Source organism: Diceros bicornis, chromosome 12, assembly GCF_020826845.1.
Source record: "Diceros bicornis minor isolate mBicDic1 chromosome 12, mDicBic1.mat.cur, whole genome shotgun sequence".
NCBI lineage: Eukaryota > Metazoa > Chordata > Mammalia > Perissodactyla > Rhinocerotidae > Diceros > Diceros bicornis.
Window position 1 is genome coordinate 50,788,973 of NC_080751.1, and position 16,638 is coordinate 50,805,610.

General features: G+C 33.2%; 1 protein-coding gene across 9 annotated transcripts in view; it reads right to left on the reverse strand.

Moving 5' to 3' along the window:
* Positions 1–16,638, reverse strand: part of BIRC6 (baculoviral IAP repeat containing 6) — a 239,599-nt gene that overhangs the window by 148,556 nt on the left and 74,405 nt on the right. For 7 of the 9 annotated variants that reach the window (XR_009221707.1, XM_058551470.1, XM_058551474.1 and 4 more), the window contains 7 exons: positions 16,280–16,413; positions 15,618–15,779; positions 15,393–15,524; positions 14,635–14,732; positions 12,809–12,956; positions 11,815–11,948; positions 6,838–6,984 (listed from right to left, as the gene is read on the reverse strand). Coding sequence is in view for 8 of the 9 variants with exons in the window: in XM_058551470.1 (XP_058407453.1) it covers positions 6,838–6,984; positions 11,815–11,948; positions 12,809–12,956; positions 14,635–14,732; positions 15,393–15,524; positions 15,618–15,779; positions 16,280–16,413 (955 nt within the window). In the remaining variant the exon portion in view is untranslated. The remainder of the gene's footprint in view (positions 1–6,837; positions 6,985–11,814; positions 11,949–12,808; positions 12,957–14,634; positions 14,733–15,392; positions 15,525–15,617; positions 15,780–16,279; positions 16,414–16,638) is intronic. The other 2 variants (XM_058551472.1, XM_058551469.1) reach the window with 1 other exon arrangement.

The following is a 16,638-nucleotide window of genomic DNA, read 5'->3' on the forward strand; positions in this document are numbered from 1 at the left end:
GTTGTTATCCCATTTTACAGACAATGAATCTAAAGTTGAGGGAAGTAACTTGCTCATAAATACTTGAAAAGGGAGAAAAATCCAGGTAATCTGACAGCCCATCTTAACATCTACCAATGGCTATATTATGCCAGGATTCAAATAATCTATATAAAAAAAATTAAGCTATAATCAACAAGCCAGTGATAACAACAAAACCGCACGCAGCTTCTTACAATTAAAAATTTCCTCAATTTAAAAAAAAAACACATTTATTACAGTACAACCATACTACACCTCATTTAACTTACATGAATTCAACTATATAAGCTTGGTCAAAGAAAAAAACAATCATAGCTCATATGAGCTGTAAGCCCCAAAATGAAATCTATCTGTTTCATCTAGGGTTCTGCCAAAGCAATAGCTATTAATTCCAACTCTAGGGGGAAAATTACTAGACTTAATGAAGCATTTATATTCAACTTGTACTTTTTGGGTAATTTAAGTGATTTTCAACATTAACTATGAGTACTTTAGCCCTTTACTGACTTTAAAATCTAATGGCCAAATAATATTCATGGGAAAATGAATTAAGTCACTACAAACACATAAGAGACAAATAATCAAAGGAAAATAAGTCATCACACTACTACAAAACTAATTTAAAAATCTTTTGTACAGTCTGAGTTTTCAATACTCTTTTCTATTTTTATACTAAGGGCCTCAAAACCTAGACATAAAAAAAAAAAGAGGTGAGAACAAGACAAAGATGACTCCTATCACCATTTCCATTCAATACCATGCAGGAAGTCCTAGGAAGCACAATAGCACAAGAAAAAGAAAGAAAACGTATAACGATTAGAAAAACAACAAAGTAAAACTCTTTATTAACAGATGATGTGATTGTGTATATTAAAAATCCCTGTGATTCTACACACTATTAGAATTAACAAGTTAATATAGCAATGTCACCAGATATGAGATTAATATACACAAATCAATTATATTTCTATATACTAGCAACAAAAAAATGGAAATAAAATTAAGAAAAGAGCCACACATAATAGCCTAAAAAATCAAATAGCTGGGTAGAAACCTAAAAAACATGTGCAGAACTTGTACAATGAAAACTACAAAACATCACCAAGAGAAACTGAAGACCTAAATATACAAAAGAATATACTATGTTAATGGACTGAAAGGCTTAATATTAAGATGTCGATTCTCCTAAATTGATTTACATTCACACCCCAAATTAAAAATAATATTTTTTGTGTATAAATTGACAAGTTCATTCTAAAATTTAAATGGAAATACAGAGATCTAATGTATAGCATGGCGATTACAGCTAACAAAGCTGTATTATATGCTTGCAAGTTATTAAGAGAGTATATCTTGAAGGTTCTCACCACCAAAAAGAAATGGTAATTATGGTATGGGATGAATATATTAGCTAATGCTACAGTGGTAATCATTTTGCAATATACAAATGTATCAAACCAACATGTTGTATACCTTAAACTTGCTCAAGGTTGTAAGGCAGTTATATCTCAACAAGGCTGGGAAAAAAAGGGAAATACAAAAGATGTAGAATTTTTAAGACTATCTTTAAGAAAAAGAATGTTGGTGGATTCCACTCCTAGGTTTATACCCAAGAGAACTGAAAACATACATTCACACAAAAACTCATACAAAAACGTTCACAGCAGTATTTTTCTTAATAGCCAAAAACAGGAAACCACCCAAATATCCATCGAGTGTTGAGTGGATAAACAAAATGTGGAATATTCAAATTTTTTTTTAAAGTGCTATATCCATAGAGTGGATTATTATTCAGGCATAAAAAGGAATGATGTACTGATACATGCTAAGTGGATGAAACATGAAAACATTAAACCAAGTGAAAGAAGTCAGACAAATACCCCACATATTGTATGATTAAATATTTACACAAAATGTCCAGGGTAGGCAAATCCACAGAGATACAAAATAGATTAGTGATTGTCAGAAGATGGGGGAAAGGGGACTTGAGAGTGACTGCTAATGGCTACAGGGTTCCTTTTTGGAATGATGGAAATGTTCTAGAATTAGATAGTGGTGATGACTACATAATATTGTGAAACTTGATACCAATTTTTTTAAATCTACCAAATAAGGAAGAAAAACAAAGTTGGTGGATTTATATCATCAGATTTCAAGACCTAATATAAAGTTACAGTAATTAAGACAATGAGGTACTGGCATAAGGCTAGACAAACTGACCAATGGAACAGAAATAGACCCACACAGATAGCAGACATGATTTTTAACAGAGGTAACGGTACAGTAGAGTTGAGGAAGGGTAGTTTTTTCCCATAAATGATTACAAAACAGAAGAGACAATTAGTAAACTAAGATGAATTAGAAGAAAATGCCAATAGTAAAAGAAGAGATTAAAAAAAATTTGAAAATTATATCAGTTATAGTGATAAGGTGTAACATATATGAAATTGGAGATGCAAAAAGAGAGAAGACAGAAAATAGAGCAGAAGCAATGCTTGAACAGTTAGTGGCTGAGATCTTTTTAAAGCTGACGGAAGATATCAAGCAAGGACTGAAACCACCGAAAGAACATAACAGAAAAATGCTGAAAAAACTGAGAGAGGGAGAGAGAATATAAATGAATCTCAAAAACAGCTTCAGAACTGACAGTGACCTTAAGAGAGGAATAATAAGACTGACAGGTGATGTCTAACAAAAACGGTGTAACGTTAAAGATAAGGAAAGATCATCTTTAAATCACTAGAAGTAATAGTAACTAACTTAGAATTCTATAACGTGAAAATATACTTCAAGAATAAAAATGACACTTTTTGATTCAAATTAGCCCAATGTAAAATGTTATTGTTGTGATATGTACATAAATTATATATTGAAAAGCAGATGATACCATGGAATTTATTATGCTAATTTAGTTATGATAAAATGCATCATGATAAATTATAGTTAATTTAGATGATTATGATAAAAATGGCATTAGTTATTAAAGAGGATATCCATATTGTTTAAGGTACTTATGTATGTGTTATGCATGTAGAGGTAAAAGTGATATAATATCTAGGATTTGTCTTAAAGTACTGGAGAAAGAAAAAAAGAAAAGATATAAGGAATGGGAAAAGTAACATAGAACTGGAATCTGGATAATGGCTATGTGGTTTGTTCCTCTAATTATTCAAAAAATATTTGAATTTTTTCCAAAAAACGGAGTTAATTCATCAACAGTAGACAAGAACAAAAAGAGATCTTACAGAGTAGTTTTCACACATAAAGAAAATCATACCAGATAAAAGCTCAAAAGCAAAGAAAGGAATAAAGAGGAATGAAAATGGAAATTACGAGATTACATCCAAATGAATACTGAATATAAAAAAATATAACAATGTACTATGGGAATTAAAATACACGTAAAATTAAGGTATAAAACCACAATGCCATAAGATCAGAAAGATAAATAATGTTCCAGATACTTCCACTGTATGGTAAAAATAGCAATTGGACTTTTGGACATCAAGGGTATGTATATATCATGATCTCTGGGATAACGGCTAAAAATAGTAAAAAGTAGGGGCCGGCCCCATGTCATAGCAGTTAAGAGTGTGCGCTCTGCTGCTGGTAGCCCGGGTTCGGATCTCGGGCGTGCACTGATGCACTGCTTGTCAGGCCATGCTTTGGCAGCGTCCCATATAAAGTAGAGGAAGTTGGGCACGGATGTTAGCCCAGGGCCAGTCTTCCTCAGCAAAAAGAGGAGGATTGGCATGGATGTTAGCTCAGAGCTGATCTTCCTCACAAAAAAAAAAAAAAAAAAGTAAAAAGTAGAAATGTAGCCCAATAAAAATATAATCACTCAAAAAAAAGGAAAGAAAGGAGAAAAAGAAACACCTAATTGGCAAGATGAGAACTGTAATAGAATATATAAACAACACAGTAGATTTAAACACAAATATATCAGTAATTACATTAAATGTAAATAAACTAAATACTCCAATTGAAAGACAAAGTATCTGACTGAATGAAAAATAAAAGAACTACATGCTGCTTATAAAAGGTATTATCTAAAATATGAGACACTGAAAAGTTGAAAGTAAAAAGAACGAAAAATGTATACTATACAAAGAGTAACCAAAAGAAAGCTGATGCTAGGTATATAAATATCAAAGTAATTTTAGGGAAAATAGCAATCTTAGAGATAAAGAGATAATTTCTAACAATGAAAAATTCAATTCACAAGAAAGATATCACCATTCTAAATTTGTAAGGTAATTTCAAAATGTTTAAAATAAAAATTGATGAAACTAAAATAGACAAATCCACAGGTATAGTGACAAAAATTTAACATACTGATCTTATTACCTAATCAAAACAAGTAGATAAAATAATCAATAAAGACAGAATTTGAAGAACACAATTAGCAAACTTGCCCAAATGGATAGAGTACACTCAACCAACAAGCATAAACATTACTGTCAAACATTCATGGAATATTTATAAATCGGATCCTCTACAATTCCCATTATTTTGCAAGACTGATATTCAGAGTATTTCTTTTGACTCCACAGCAATTTACATAGAAATCAATAACAAGATGATAAGAAAATCCTCAGATATTTGGAAATGAAGAAGTGCATTTCTTTAATGTTACTTACTAAAGTTGAATATGCGAAAACCTCATGAAGCAGCAAATCAACTTCTACATTCATATCCCAGAGAACAGTGTATCCATTAGTACTAACAGCACCACAATGGAACAACCCAAATGTGGATCAACAGTACACAAATCAATAGTGGATATATGAATTTTATTTTATTCAGACAATAGAATCTTAAACAGCAATGAAAAACAAACAATTATCTATAAGCAAGGATATGGATAAATTTAACAATCATAACGTCAAACAGAAGATAGACCAAAAAATATACAAATGCAATTTTATATTATATGACTCTACTGAAACAGTGTTCAGGAATGCATAACTAAGCAGTTACACAAAGAAACAAAGAAAAACCAAGAAATGATTACACCAAAAGTTAGGACAATATTTACCTTTTGGAGAGAGTGAGGGAGAAATAAACGGAAGCGGGCATGGAGACACCTTTTACAGTGCTGGAAATGTTATTTCTTGACCTGGTGGTCACATGGACAGTATGTGTTGTGATAAATTGTTGGGCTATACAATTGTTTTCTGCACTTTTATGCATGGGCAATGTATTTCACAATTAACATGTTTCAAGAAAAGAGTAAACAGGAAATTAAGAGACTACAATCATCTTCCAGCACCTTACGATCACTAGTCAGGACTTTTCCCTAACATTTAACAAAAATCCCTCTGCTGGGGGTGGTTTCAGTCTGGATGGAATACAGAGGTGATTGCTTGTACAGGCAGAGACTACTTCTGGAAAGACAAGAAACCAGTTCTATTGCTTGCTTTGAAGGAGAGGAAATGGTTGGAAAGTGTGATGGAATACTTCTTTGTTTTCAAACCTAATCTTTTATCTATTCTAAATTTTATACCTTCTGAAAGCATTACTTAAATTGAAAACAAAAATTTTAGATACTTATTTCATAACAGTTCCAAGAAAGAATCTGATTTATAACTACAGAGTTCTCTAAAAGTTCAATTTCTTGTCATGGCATATTTCTATTCCAGTGTAAATGTACAAGTTTCTGCAAAATGACTATACTAGTCGAAGAAAACAAACACAAATAAATTCTGACCCTTCTGGCATCTCCATATAAAAGAAATACTAGATTTTAATTTAATTTTAAATTAAAGCTCTCATCTTAACTACATAAGCCATGAATTTCACTTAGTGGTTACTTCCACAATTTTAAGACATAAGATGATTCTGAATAAAAAGGCAGTCAAATAAAGACATAAGATGATTCTGAATAAAAGGCAGTCAAAGAACTAACTGATAAGTTCCTTTTAAAACGTTTTGCCATTCTGGAGCCAAGTGCAAGATTAAATTTTCCTAACTTCTCAAGGAAACTTTTTACTTTCTGTTAAACTGTTGAAGAAAACAAAAAGACACTCCCTTACACAAAACCACCAACAGCAGAATTTCTTCAAGACAATATTCAAACCCTTCTGTGACTGTAATATAAATATAAAACCATACACCCGTATTTTCAATTATAAAAACTTCAATTATTTGTGCCAAGATAGAACTAATTGTACATAAACACTGATCCTACAATGTGAGGAAAAAACACAGAAAACAAGATATACAAAATAAATAAGAGTTCCCATTGATTATTCATTTATACCATCAATACTACTGCATATTCAACATACTCAAATATTAATTCATATATCCAAAGCTGCTTTAAACTAGCTAGAAAAATAGTATTCCCTATTCACTCATCTCAATCTTCTCAAAGACATTATCAAATACACTTTTAACTTTAAATGCAAGAAATAACATTTTGATGCCAAAACTACACATAAGACTGGCCATCAGTTGATGATTGTTGAAGCTGGGTAACAGAAATATAGAGTCTATTGTATTCTCCCCTTTACTTTCATTATGTTTGATGTTTTCCAAATTAAAAGGCTTCTAAAAATGCACACACATAAAAACAAAAGGATTTAAGGTTTTAGAAGGTAGCAAAAAATCCTACAAATTGATTTAGGCAAGAATATAAAACTACTTATGATTTTTCCCCAAAATGTCCCTCCTATTAACAACTTTGTACTTAACATGACAGCAAAGGAACTTACACATATTATAAACTGATATTTAAATATTTATATATCACTTTATATTTATTATAGCATAAAATATATAATAAAAATGTATATAATAAAAGAAGGTATATACCAGTAAACGTACTTGCATCATCCCTTTCTATTCTGGTTCCATCACTAGTGGACACACAAGTAAAGTGTAGGGGTTCAACTTCTAGAAGTCCAGTGAGAGATGTGAAACTACCTTCTGCAGCTGTGCCACTACTGACCTTTCCATTTCCTAATACAGAAAAGAGACAAGTTTTATAATATGTAAATTAATCTTAAAAAAGCAATAGTCATATCAAGAATTATAGCTGCCACCCCAATTTTAATTAGAGAAGATGTATAAACATACAACCCTTACACAGTGTTTCAACAATAAACATGGTATTAAGAAACCTCACAAACAGGAGATACTAGTTTCCTTGCTACAAAAATAGAGTTGCATAAAAGCAACTTAGTGGCCATTCACAGTAACAAGAAACAATAGCAAATGATTTAGATTTTTTTTTTTTTAATTTTTCTGGAGGAATATCAGCCTTGAGCTAACATCCATGCCAATCTTCCTCTTTTTGCTGAGGAAGACTGGCCCCGGGCTAACATCTGTGCTCATCTTCCTCCACTTTACATGGGACGCCACCACAGCATGGCTTGACAAGCAGTGGGTCAGTGTGTGCCCGGGATCCGAACCCGGGCCGCCAGCAGCGGAGTGCGCGCACTTAACCGCTACGCCACGGGGCCAGCCCCATGATTTAGATTTTAAAGGAGGAAAAAATAATAAACCAGCTACTTACATCAGCTATTGCCCAATCTTAAGCATGTATAAAGGCAAAATACATTCTATGATGTCAACTATATAAATATGACACTAAATAAAAACTAAAGAAACACTCCAAAATATTAAGATTTACGTGTAAATTTTTCTTTATATTTTGTATATATTATCAATTCTCTAGAATGAGGCATACTACTCCATAATCACAGAAATAAAATCACATGCTGCCAACTATGTGAACAATAAAACCACAGCAATAAAACTACAGTAAGAAGACTGGATGGAAGAACACAAAAGAATTAAGAGTGTATGTGGTATAGGCGGGAAAGAGTTATTTTCAGTACTTTCCAAATTTTCTGGAATCAGCACTACTTTAAACAAAATTTTTTAACAAAGTAAAACAGAAACCGAAGATGGAAAGAATGGGGAAATAGAAAAGCTCTCATTGACATCTGAAGGACTAAATTAAATGTAAGACTCAAGAGTCCTAACCTTGTTCTACAATGTTCCCTTGGTCCCCAGCATAGGGCCTGACACATAGGTTAAAAAAATATTTATTGAGCACTTACTCAATACAAGACGTGGGAGACATAAGAGTAAAAGGACAGGACCCAGTTCTCATGAAATACATATTCTGTTACAGGTTACTAGACATTAAACAACTAATTATACAATTGAACTTAAAAAAAAAAGTGCTATGTTTTACTTAAGAGAAGTTCAAAGGACTAATATAGTCAGTCAAGGGGAAATAGGTCTAAGTCAAGGGGTTAATAAAATACTTCCACGAGGAGGTGATGAGATTTATGGGAAGAATAAGAGATTTTTATGTATTTATTCCAATGGGGCAGGGGAATCCAGGCAGAGGAGACAACATCAGTTAAATCCCTCCAGGAACACAAGGAATGCGGCACATCGGAGGACGTGAAAGAACAATGTGGCTAGAAGAACATTTCTCAATCCTAAGACCGGTCTACATATCTTAAAAATAATTAAAAACTCTAAAGAGCTTCCATTTATGTTGGTTATATATATATTCATTTTTATCTTACTAGAAATTTTAAGATTAGAATATTTTAAATATTAATTCATTTAATAGTAATATACATTAGATATAAAAATAAATAGCATACTTTGATGAAAAATAACTCTTCTAAAACAAAAATCACTTAATAAGGAGAGTGGCAGTGTTTTACATTTTTGCAAATCTCTTCAAAATCTGTCTTATCAGAGGGTAGCTGGATTCTCCTGTCTGCCTCTGTATTCAACGTGTTGCAATATGTTATTCTGGTACAAGTATATGAAAAAATTCCTACCTAATACAAATATGTAGTTGGAAAAGGAAAGAATACTTTAATAGCCTTACATATTCACAAACTTGACAACTGTTAGTTTTTTAAAGATTAGATGCAACGTGGTATCTGAAATCTTATCACTGAACTTCTCAACCTCTATTACATTAAGATTAATTGGTCTATCTTATACTTTTAGGGAATCTTTTATCCATGCAAGATGTTGAAACATCATGCATTGATCATCTGGAAAATAGTGGTTCACCACTTTGATCTTCCAAATGTTAACACATTCCATTATATAACATCAGAAAACGACACTAATCTCATCGTAGCCCATTAGAAAAGTCTTTATGGGGGCCAGTCCCGTGGCATAGCAGTTAAGTGTGCGCGCTCCACTGCTGGCGGCCTGGGACCCGCACACCAACGCACCGCTTGTCAGGCCATGCTGTGGCAGTGTCCCATATAAAGTAGAGGAAGATGGGCACGGATGTTAGCCCAGGGCCAGTCTTCCTCAGCAAAAAGAGGAGGATTGGCAGATGTTAGCTCAGGGCTCATCTTACACACACACAGACACACAGACACACACACAGACACACACACAGACACAGACACACACACACACACACACACACACACACACACAGTCTTTATGTACGTATTGGGAAGCTGTCAAGCTCACTGTGGAGGATACAAGTTTTCCAAAATTCTAGACTTCGCTTAAAACTACTTATAACATTGGCAATAAATACTATCAACTGGATGCATAGGGACAGGTTTTTTTAAATTCATTTTTGACACAATATCTTCCAAATAATTAAGTCTGATAAACATTTTGCCTGCCGGTCATTCTTGCAAATAAAAATGGGGTACAATGGAAGAAGCAATGATTCTGGCCTATAACTCAAACAACTGCTCAAGAGCGTTTCCTTGAAACAACCATAGTTCTTCAGTACGCTGAAGTGCTTCATGCATATTTCCCATCTCATCATGGAACATTTAAAAGATGAGTACTCATGGGTTCAAAATTTAATAAAATTAATAATTTTACTACTTCATCAAGGACATTTCTAAGTGAAATTAGCATATTTTTTAATCTAAGTGCATAGTGAAGAACATCAAGCTTTTACACAATCAGTACAAACGTCAATGTGGTGGAAAAAACAAATAACACTGTTCTATCATGAAAACAGTTAACCCATGGACTCCCTGAAAGGATCCTACGAACCCTGAGCTGGTCAATGGACCACACTGAGAATCACTGGGCCAGAGAGGGGAGACTAACAGTGGCAAGGAAAAGAGAGCCAGATCACGCAAGACTTCACATGCTATACTGGAGACTTTGGTCTGCAGAGTAACAGAAAACATGAAACGTATTTTAAGGAAAGAGGTACAGTGATCAGGTTTGCATCCAAAACTGACTGCACTCACTGCAATGTGGAGAACGCACTGAGGCAAGGCATTAACAGATGCAGAAAGACCAGTTATAAAGCTATTATTCTAGTCTAGGTTCAAGATGACTGTGGCTTGGGCTATAATCATGTGATCATGGGAGGTAAGAGATTAGGCAGATGTGAAATATACATAGATAAAAAAATAGATAGGACCTGGTGACAGCCTCAATGTGGAGGATAAGAAAGACAGAGGTATCAAGGATGACATTCAGATTTCTGTTTTGTGCTACTGATGCCATTAACTGAGAAAAGGAACAATGCAGAAGGACTAATGGTGAAGAATAAAATGATGTGACATTCATATGGAGACTTATATTATGATTTCTAAGTCCCTTCTTCTGGATCTTCTATATTGAGTGTGCCTGCTCTTGCCGATTTAACTCCCTGGCTTGGCCTGAGCCTTATGGTCTTCCCCTTACACTCTCTCCATAATGGATCTCCCTCTATCCTAAGGTATACAGAAGGCTTCTACATATCTAGTTCTAACCTCTCCTCTGAGTTCTACTCATGAACTGATGTCACTTCGATAGAGAGAGATTGGCATAGAGTCCACATCATCAAAGAGGAAATACATATACCCAAAGCAGCATAAGTCATTAGAAAGCAAGTAATAGACCAGTAAGTAGTGTATGATCTCTTACACTAAAAATGTTCATGAACATGTGTAGCAAACAAGCCTAAATAGCTAAACATACTGTTAACAAAGGTAATCTAAGAGGGTGGAGAGGTTGGAGTTGAGGCATTTTACATTTTATTTATATTTCTATATTTGATTTTTCTTTTGCTTTTTTCACAATTCATAATTTATTTAAAATAAACAAAACTGAAACTAACTACCAAATTGAATTACAATAAATGTGGTAATTAATATGTTTACAAATAAATTTTCTAACACTTTGGTTTACTAGCAAGACTTGCGGTAAGTTCAGTAAGACAAAAGAAAATAAAAAATACAATGGTCATTGTTTTATCTAAGAAAACTAGATAAACCAAATTTTAGCACTTGAAAAGATTATACAAATAGTGTTATACGCTCAATCCTAAAAGCATATTCTTCAGAAATGTATACAAGGATATATGTAACACTGTGTACAAAGTTCACCTCAGGAGAGTGTAATGGTAGATGCAGAAAATTATTTTTTCTTTCTGCATCTTTGCTTATTACAATAAGTATATATTAATTTTATTTTTTGAAATATGAAATAACATGTTCTTTGATTCTATTGACAGCAAAGGCACACCAAATAAATTTGAAAAGGCTACAACAAATAAATTTTCAATAGTTTCTTATGAGCATTAAAATCAGACTGACATGCAATGACACACAAAAAACAAAGAAAAAAATTCACAATCCTTCAAAAATAATATTTTTTGAGGGGGGAGTTAAGAAATAAAGGCAAATAGTTTAATCTTTCACAGATGTTACAGTTAAGTTCTAAGGATTTTTAGCTTTTAAAGACAGAATGTAGTAACTACAATCTATTAAGTCAATGGTAGCTTAAACCCAAGATAGAAAATTCAGAAATTCCTTCAATAAAAGAAGTTACTACCTGAAAGGACATCTGATAAATCAATTTCATCTGACTGGACACCAATGCTGCTATTGTATACATTTTTACAGGAAGAGCCACTCATCTCCAAATCAAAGAGGACTGGATCAAATGGTGAACTGTATAATCCATATCTGAAAAATAAAATAATGTCCTAACAGTTTTCCTGTCAGCCATCTAATTAACAAATTATCTATTTACTTGGTTTTAAAAAGTGATTTGACATGGGGCAGGAGACCATTAAACTCAGTGAATCTCAACTGTGTTCCCTGCAAACCTATATTCCAAAAGACAAGGTCCAGAGACTCAACAAAGGTAATTCCAATAAGCTGGCAGTTAATGAACCAAGACTGAATCTTCACCTGCAGACTGAAGCAAGGAAGAGATATCAGGCATCCCTCCTTCACCTCAATCATTACACCAACTCAGCAGAAAGTACTCAAAGGCTTTGAGTAAAATTTCACTGAAATCAAGATTTGTAATCTAAAAAAAAATATTACAAAACCATTGCGTTGAGTCAAAGAATAGTCTACTTCAAATACTGAAGATCAAGCAAGAACTCAAATCTAACCTTTAGCTATTTTTTATTTCATTATGCTTTAAGTTTTAGAAAATCAACCAGCAGATGAAGAATACTAGTTAAAGGTAATAAGTGATTTACCTAATTCCACCTGCAAAGTTTTAACAATAGAGAAACAAATTACCTTAAATGCTTCTTCTATTAGTAAGAAATACCAGTTTTAAGTCTTTTAATATAATTAGCCCTCCGAATAACCATCTTCAAGACTTCCGAATTGTTAAAAGAATGATTTCAGAGAAAATAGGGGATAAGAAAACCTTAGGCTAATACCGTTTGGAAAAAGGTTAAGCATAAAGTAAATATATATTTGTAAGAAAAATAGTTTTTAAGCAAATATATATAATAACAGTTCTGGGCCAAGGTGGTAACCTACCCAGAAAGGTCCATAATTAGCCATTACATATATTAAAATACCTTGTCTGAAGTAAAGCCTCCATTGGTGTTAGCCTGTCCTGTAACTGTCTGGACACAGCAGTAAGCAAAGATGCACAAGCTGTACTGCACCCAGCCAAATCTTCATCTTTAACATAATTCAATAAGACAAAATACCAATAGACAGAACCTGAAAACAATAACAACAACAAAAATCAATGTTTGTTTCCCTCACTTTTCTCTAACAAACAGAACTTCAGATTACAGATTGATCAGTATATCCCCTCCTCCTAGGAAGATTTTCAGGAAGGAAAATCCTTAAGGGCAACTTACAAAGAAGCACCAACTCCTTGGAGGACTCTAAGAGGACACTGACAAAGAATTTCAAACATATTTTTTGAGAAGTATATCAAGTCAACCTAGTCATTTAGGATTTCAATAACGTGAGATGACTCTAAGGGACATTTCAGAATAGCTGGAAAAGCAGAGATATGTCAGGTTCTTTAAGACATCCTTCCTGAAATACTGTTTCTCTGTACTAAAATTTTCAAAAACAATAGATAGCAGAGAGCTACAAATAGCACATTTTAGCAAATGAATGGAGTATAGTTATTCTATACTGCCAGTTAGAGACCAACACGGCTTAAAAGATGATCATGATGATGTATTTTAAGAATCTTTTATAAAACTTGAGAAACCTAACTACTAAGTATACCCCAGAATCTAAGCACCCTACATCAAAGACTATCCTCAAGAAATTGTTTTAAACACCAGAGACTATAAAAAGTGAGCAAACCAAATCCAAAACATCTTACTCTATATAATATAGAGTCAATGGTTTTACCCCATGTATGGTCAAGGGAAATATAAACAGACTCTCTATCTAAATTAAGATATTGATAAAATAACCATTTACCAACCAACTTTGAGCAAGCTTTTTTTCTGGTATACCACAAAGATCAAATACTTGCAAAATATATTTCTCTCACTGAGGTAACTTGCTGAATGGGTTGGTTATTGATAAAACAAAAGACAGAGAGAAATGTCTAAAAAAAATAACATTAAGTTTAAAAGGGGCAAATCAGTAGCCCTTCACAGTAACAGTAAAAAACATTAAAAAATATACATATATTTTTTTTTTGCTGAGGAAGATTTGCCCTAAGGTAACATCTGTGACAATCTTCCTCTATTTTGTATGTGGGTCACTGCCACAGCACAGCCCCCACAAGTGGTATAGGTCCATGCCTGGGAACCGAACTCTGGCCACTGACGCAGGGTGTGCCAAACTTAACCACTAGGCCATGGGGGCAGCCCCTAAAAATATTTTCTGAATCTTCATTACCTAATATACGTGCTATTTTAGGGGATTCTTTGTACATTCCTATTTGATAACTACATTCATTCTTGAACGGCATTTCCAGTCTTCAGGTGCTGAAAAAAACCACTGGCCCCTTTTAGAGAATTCCAGTTTGCCACAGTCCCTACCAATCACACACAATATATGCATGGACAATTTTACTTATTTATGTCTTCTCTCTGGCATTTACTTGCATTTTCGTTTGTGACATCTGATCTACAGTGAGTAAACAACCCAACAACTCGATGATTTTAATGAAGTACAGAAAATGTATGAATTGAGATGATTTGGTATTTATTTACTTAACTCTCCCACAAACTTTTTCCTAGGAATATTACTGAACAGAGAATACCTACCTACCCAATCCCAGTTTATCAACCCCTTAAAAAACAGATAAGCTACACAAAAAAAGAGGACTAATAAAGAAAAAATAGTTACTAAATAATCCTAAATGTATTGTGAGATATTTCCTAAGACTACAGTTATTTGTGATTGAACTAATTTCACATACCACCAGTTGCTGCTGCAGGTAAAAATGACATATTATCAAGCAAGGCCTTCAAGAGAACAGATCCAAATCCTGGTTGACATGGGTCACATTTGCCATTACTGAAAAAATTTTAAAAGAAAAATCTTAAATATATTACTCAAGGTCAAAATTCCACCCTAAACATAGTGTTGTACTTTAAAAAATCTTTAAAATGTATTCATACTGATTACAAGAAAAATCTGTCTTAAAGCCCTATAGACATGCAGAAAGATAGTAAAGATTGATTACACTAAAGGTCTTTGTAACTGTTTTCTTATGCATTAAAACCATTCTCTTTACCAAAATGGGGTAACAAGCAGGTACAGGGGATATCGACTATTAGGTTTTAAACACTTACTAGATAGTTTGAGAAAATGAAAGTGTACAATATCACAAATAAGCCTGGTAAGATTATTATCTAATAGGAAAACAGGCCTCAGGGGAAGAATCCAAAGACAACCAGGGAAAGCAGGTGTGAAAGTGAGGGAAGGTTCCCCTTATCAAACTTCCTAAAATGCTACCAATAGGCAGAGAAGCCTAGTAGATTTCTCTTATTAACAGATTTAGTGAACACAATGTTTTGCCCTAAAAACTCAAAATTCTTTCTTAGAATCTCAATATCCCTCATCAACTTTTGAAAATTCTCTTAAGTTATACATACATTCAACAAGGATCAAATTATACTACAGGCAAGTTATCACCTACCAAAGTACAGGTGCTTTCAACTTAAAAAAACCAACCTGATGCACAAGGCTAAAAATCGGGCACACTTATGGGCTATGCTTCGTCCTGCCTCAAAGAAGCAAATGCGTACGATGTCTGAAAGACATTTTCGTGTTTTTGAAAGCAGGCTCTCATTTCCCTCCTTTGAGCTGCAAAACAGTATCAGACATTTAGACTCATCTTGAACTTTCAATTACAACATTCAAAGGGTAATCATCAGTGGTAAGTAAAATCTTATTAACCTTCCAGGTCCATTTGAATGTACTCCAGCTAACCAACAAAGAATATCCAACACTAGGCTTTGAGCATGCTCTGTGATTTGACCATCATCTGCTTTTCTACAAAGAGTATTAAGAAGCTTTTCATGAAATTCCGAAAACTGTAACATGGCACATCGTTGCACTCTACAAAAGAAAATATAAACACACTAACAACCAAAATAGAACAGTTAAGACCAAAGCTATCACAACCTAGTTGGTCATATAATATTTCATTTTAAATCATGAATATCACAATTTTAGAAAAAACTATGAAAACCATTATTACAATGGAATGTTGGTCTTTCGAGTTAATGTTATGGTATTAAAAGATTTAAAATAGCATCTAAGCAATACTTGGCCTGTAAAAAGTTTTAAAAGAAATAATATATTTATTTCTTCCCTCATTCTACAAATATGGTATTCCTGGTATATAACAAGCACTGTATACACACCAGGGATAAACCAATGAAGTAAAAAGACAATTCATCCCCTCACTGAGATTATAAATTCTTAAGAGAAATGGAAAGCAAACAAAAATTTTCAAGTAAAAGTTAGATTTTAAAATTTTGTGTCTCATAATGTTTATTGGAATTCTTCCTTTGTACTTTTATTACTATAAAAATAGTAGAAGAAAATGAGGTTACCTTTCCTTAGAAATTGAAGTTTTCTTAAATCTTCGAATGGTGACTGAGACCTCTTGAAGTAAGTCACAGCCCCGGAGGTTTTCAGATTTACGGGTGCCACTTGCATTTTCATTCTTAACATTAGATGATTTTTCCTAAACATACAAATGAATACAATGAATAAACAAACAAATGAAACTAAAAAATTATTTACTATTAAAGTTTCCAAATGAAGGAAAATAATTGAATTATGACTATCAAAACATAAATCTCATATTAAAATCACAGCTTTTACCCTCATATTCAGTAAATGACTAATTTTCCCCAGAATTATAATAGGGGAAAGAAGAAAGACACAGTCACTGTTTTAAAGGCAATAA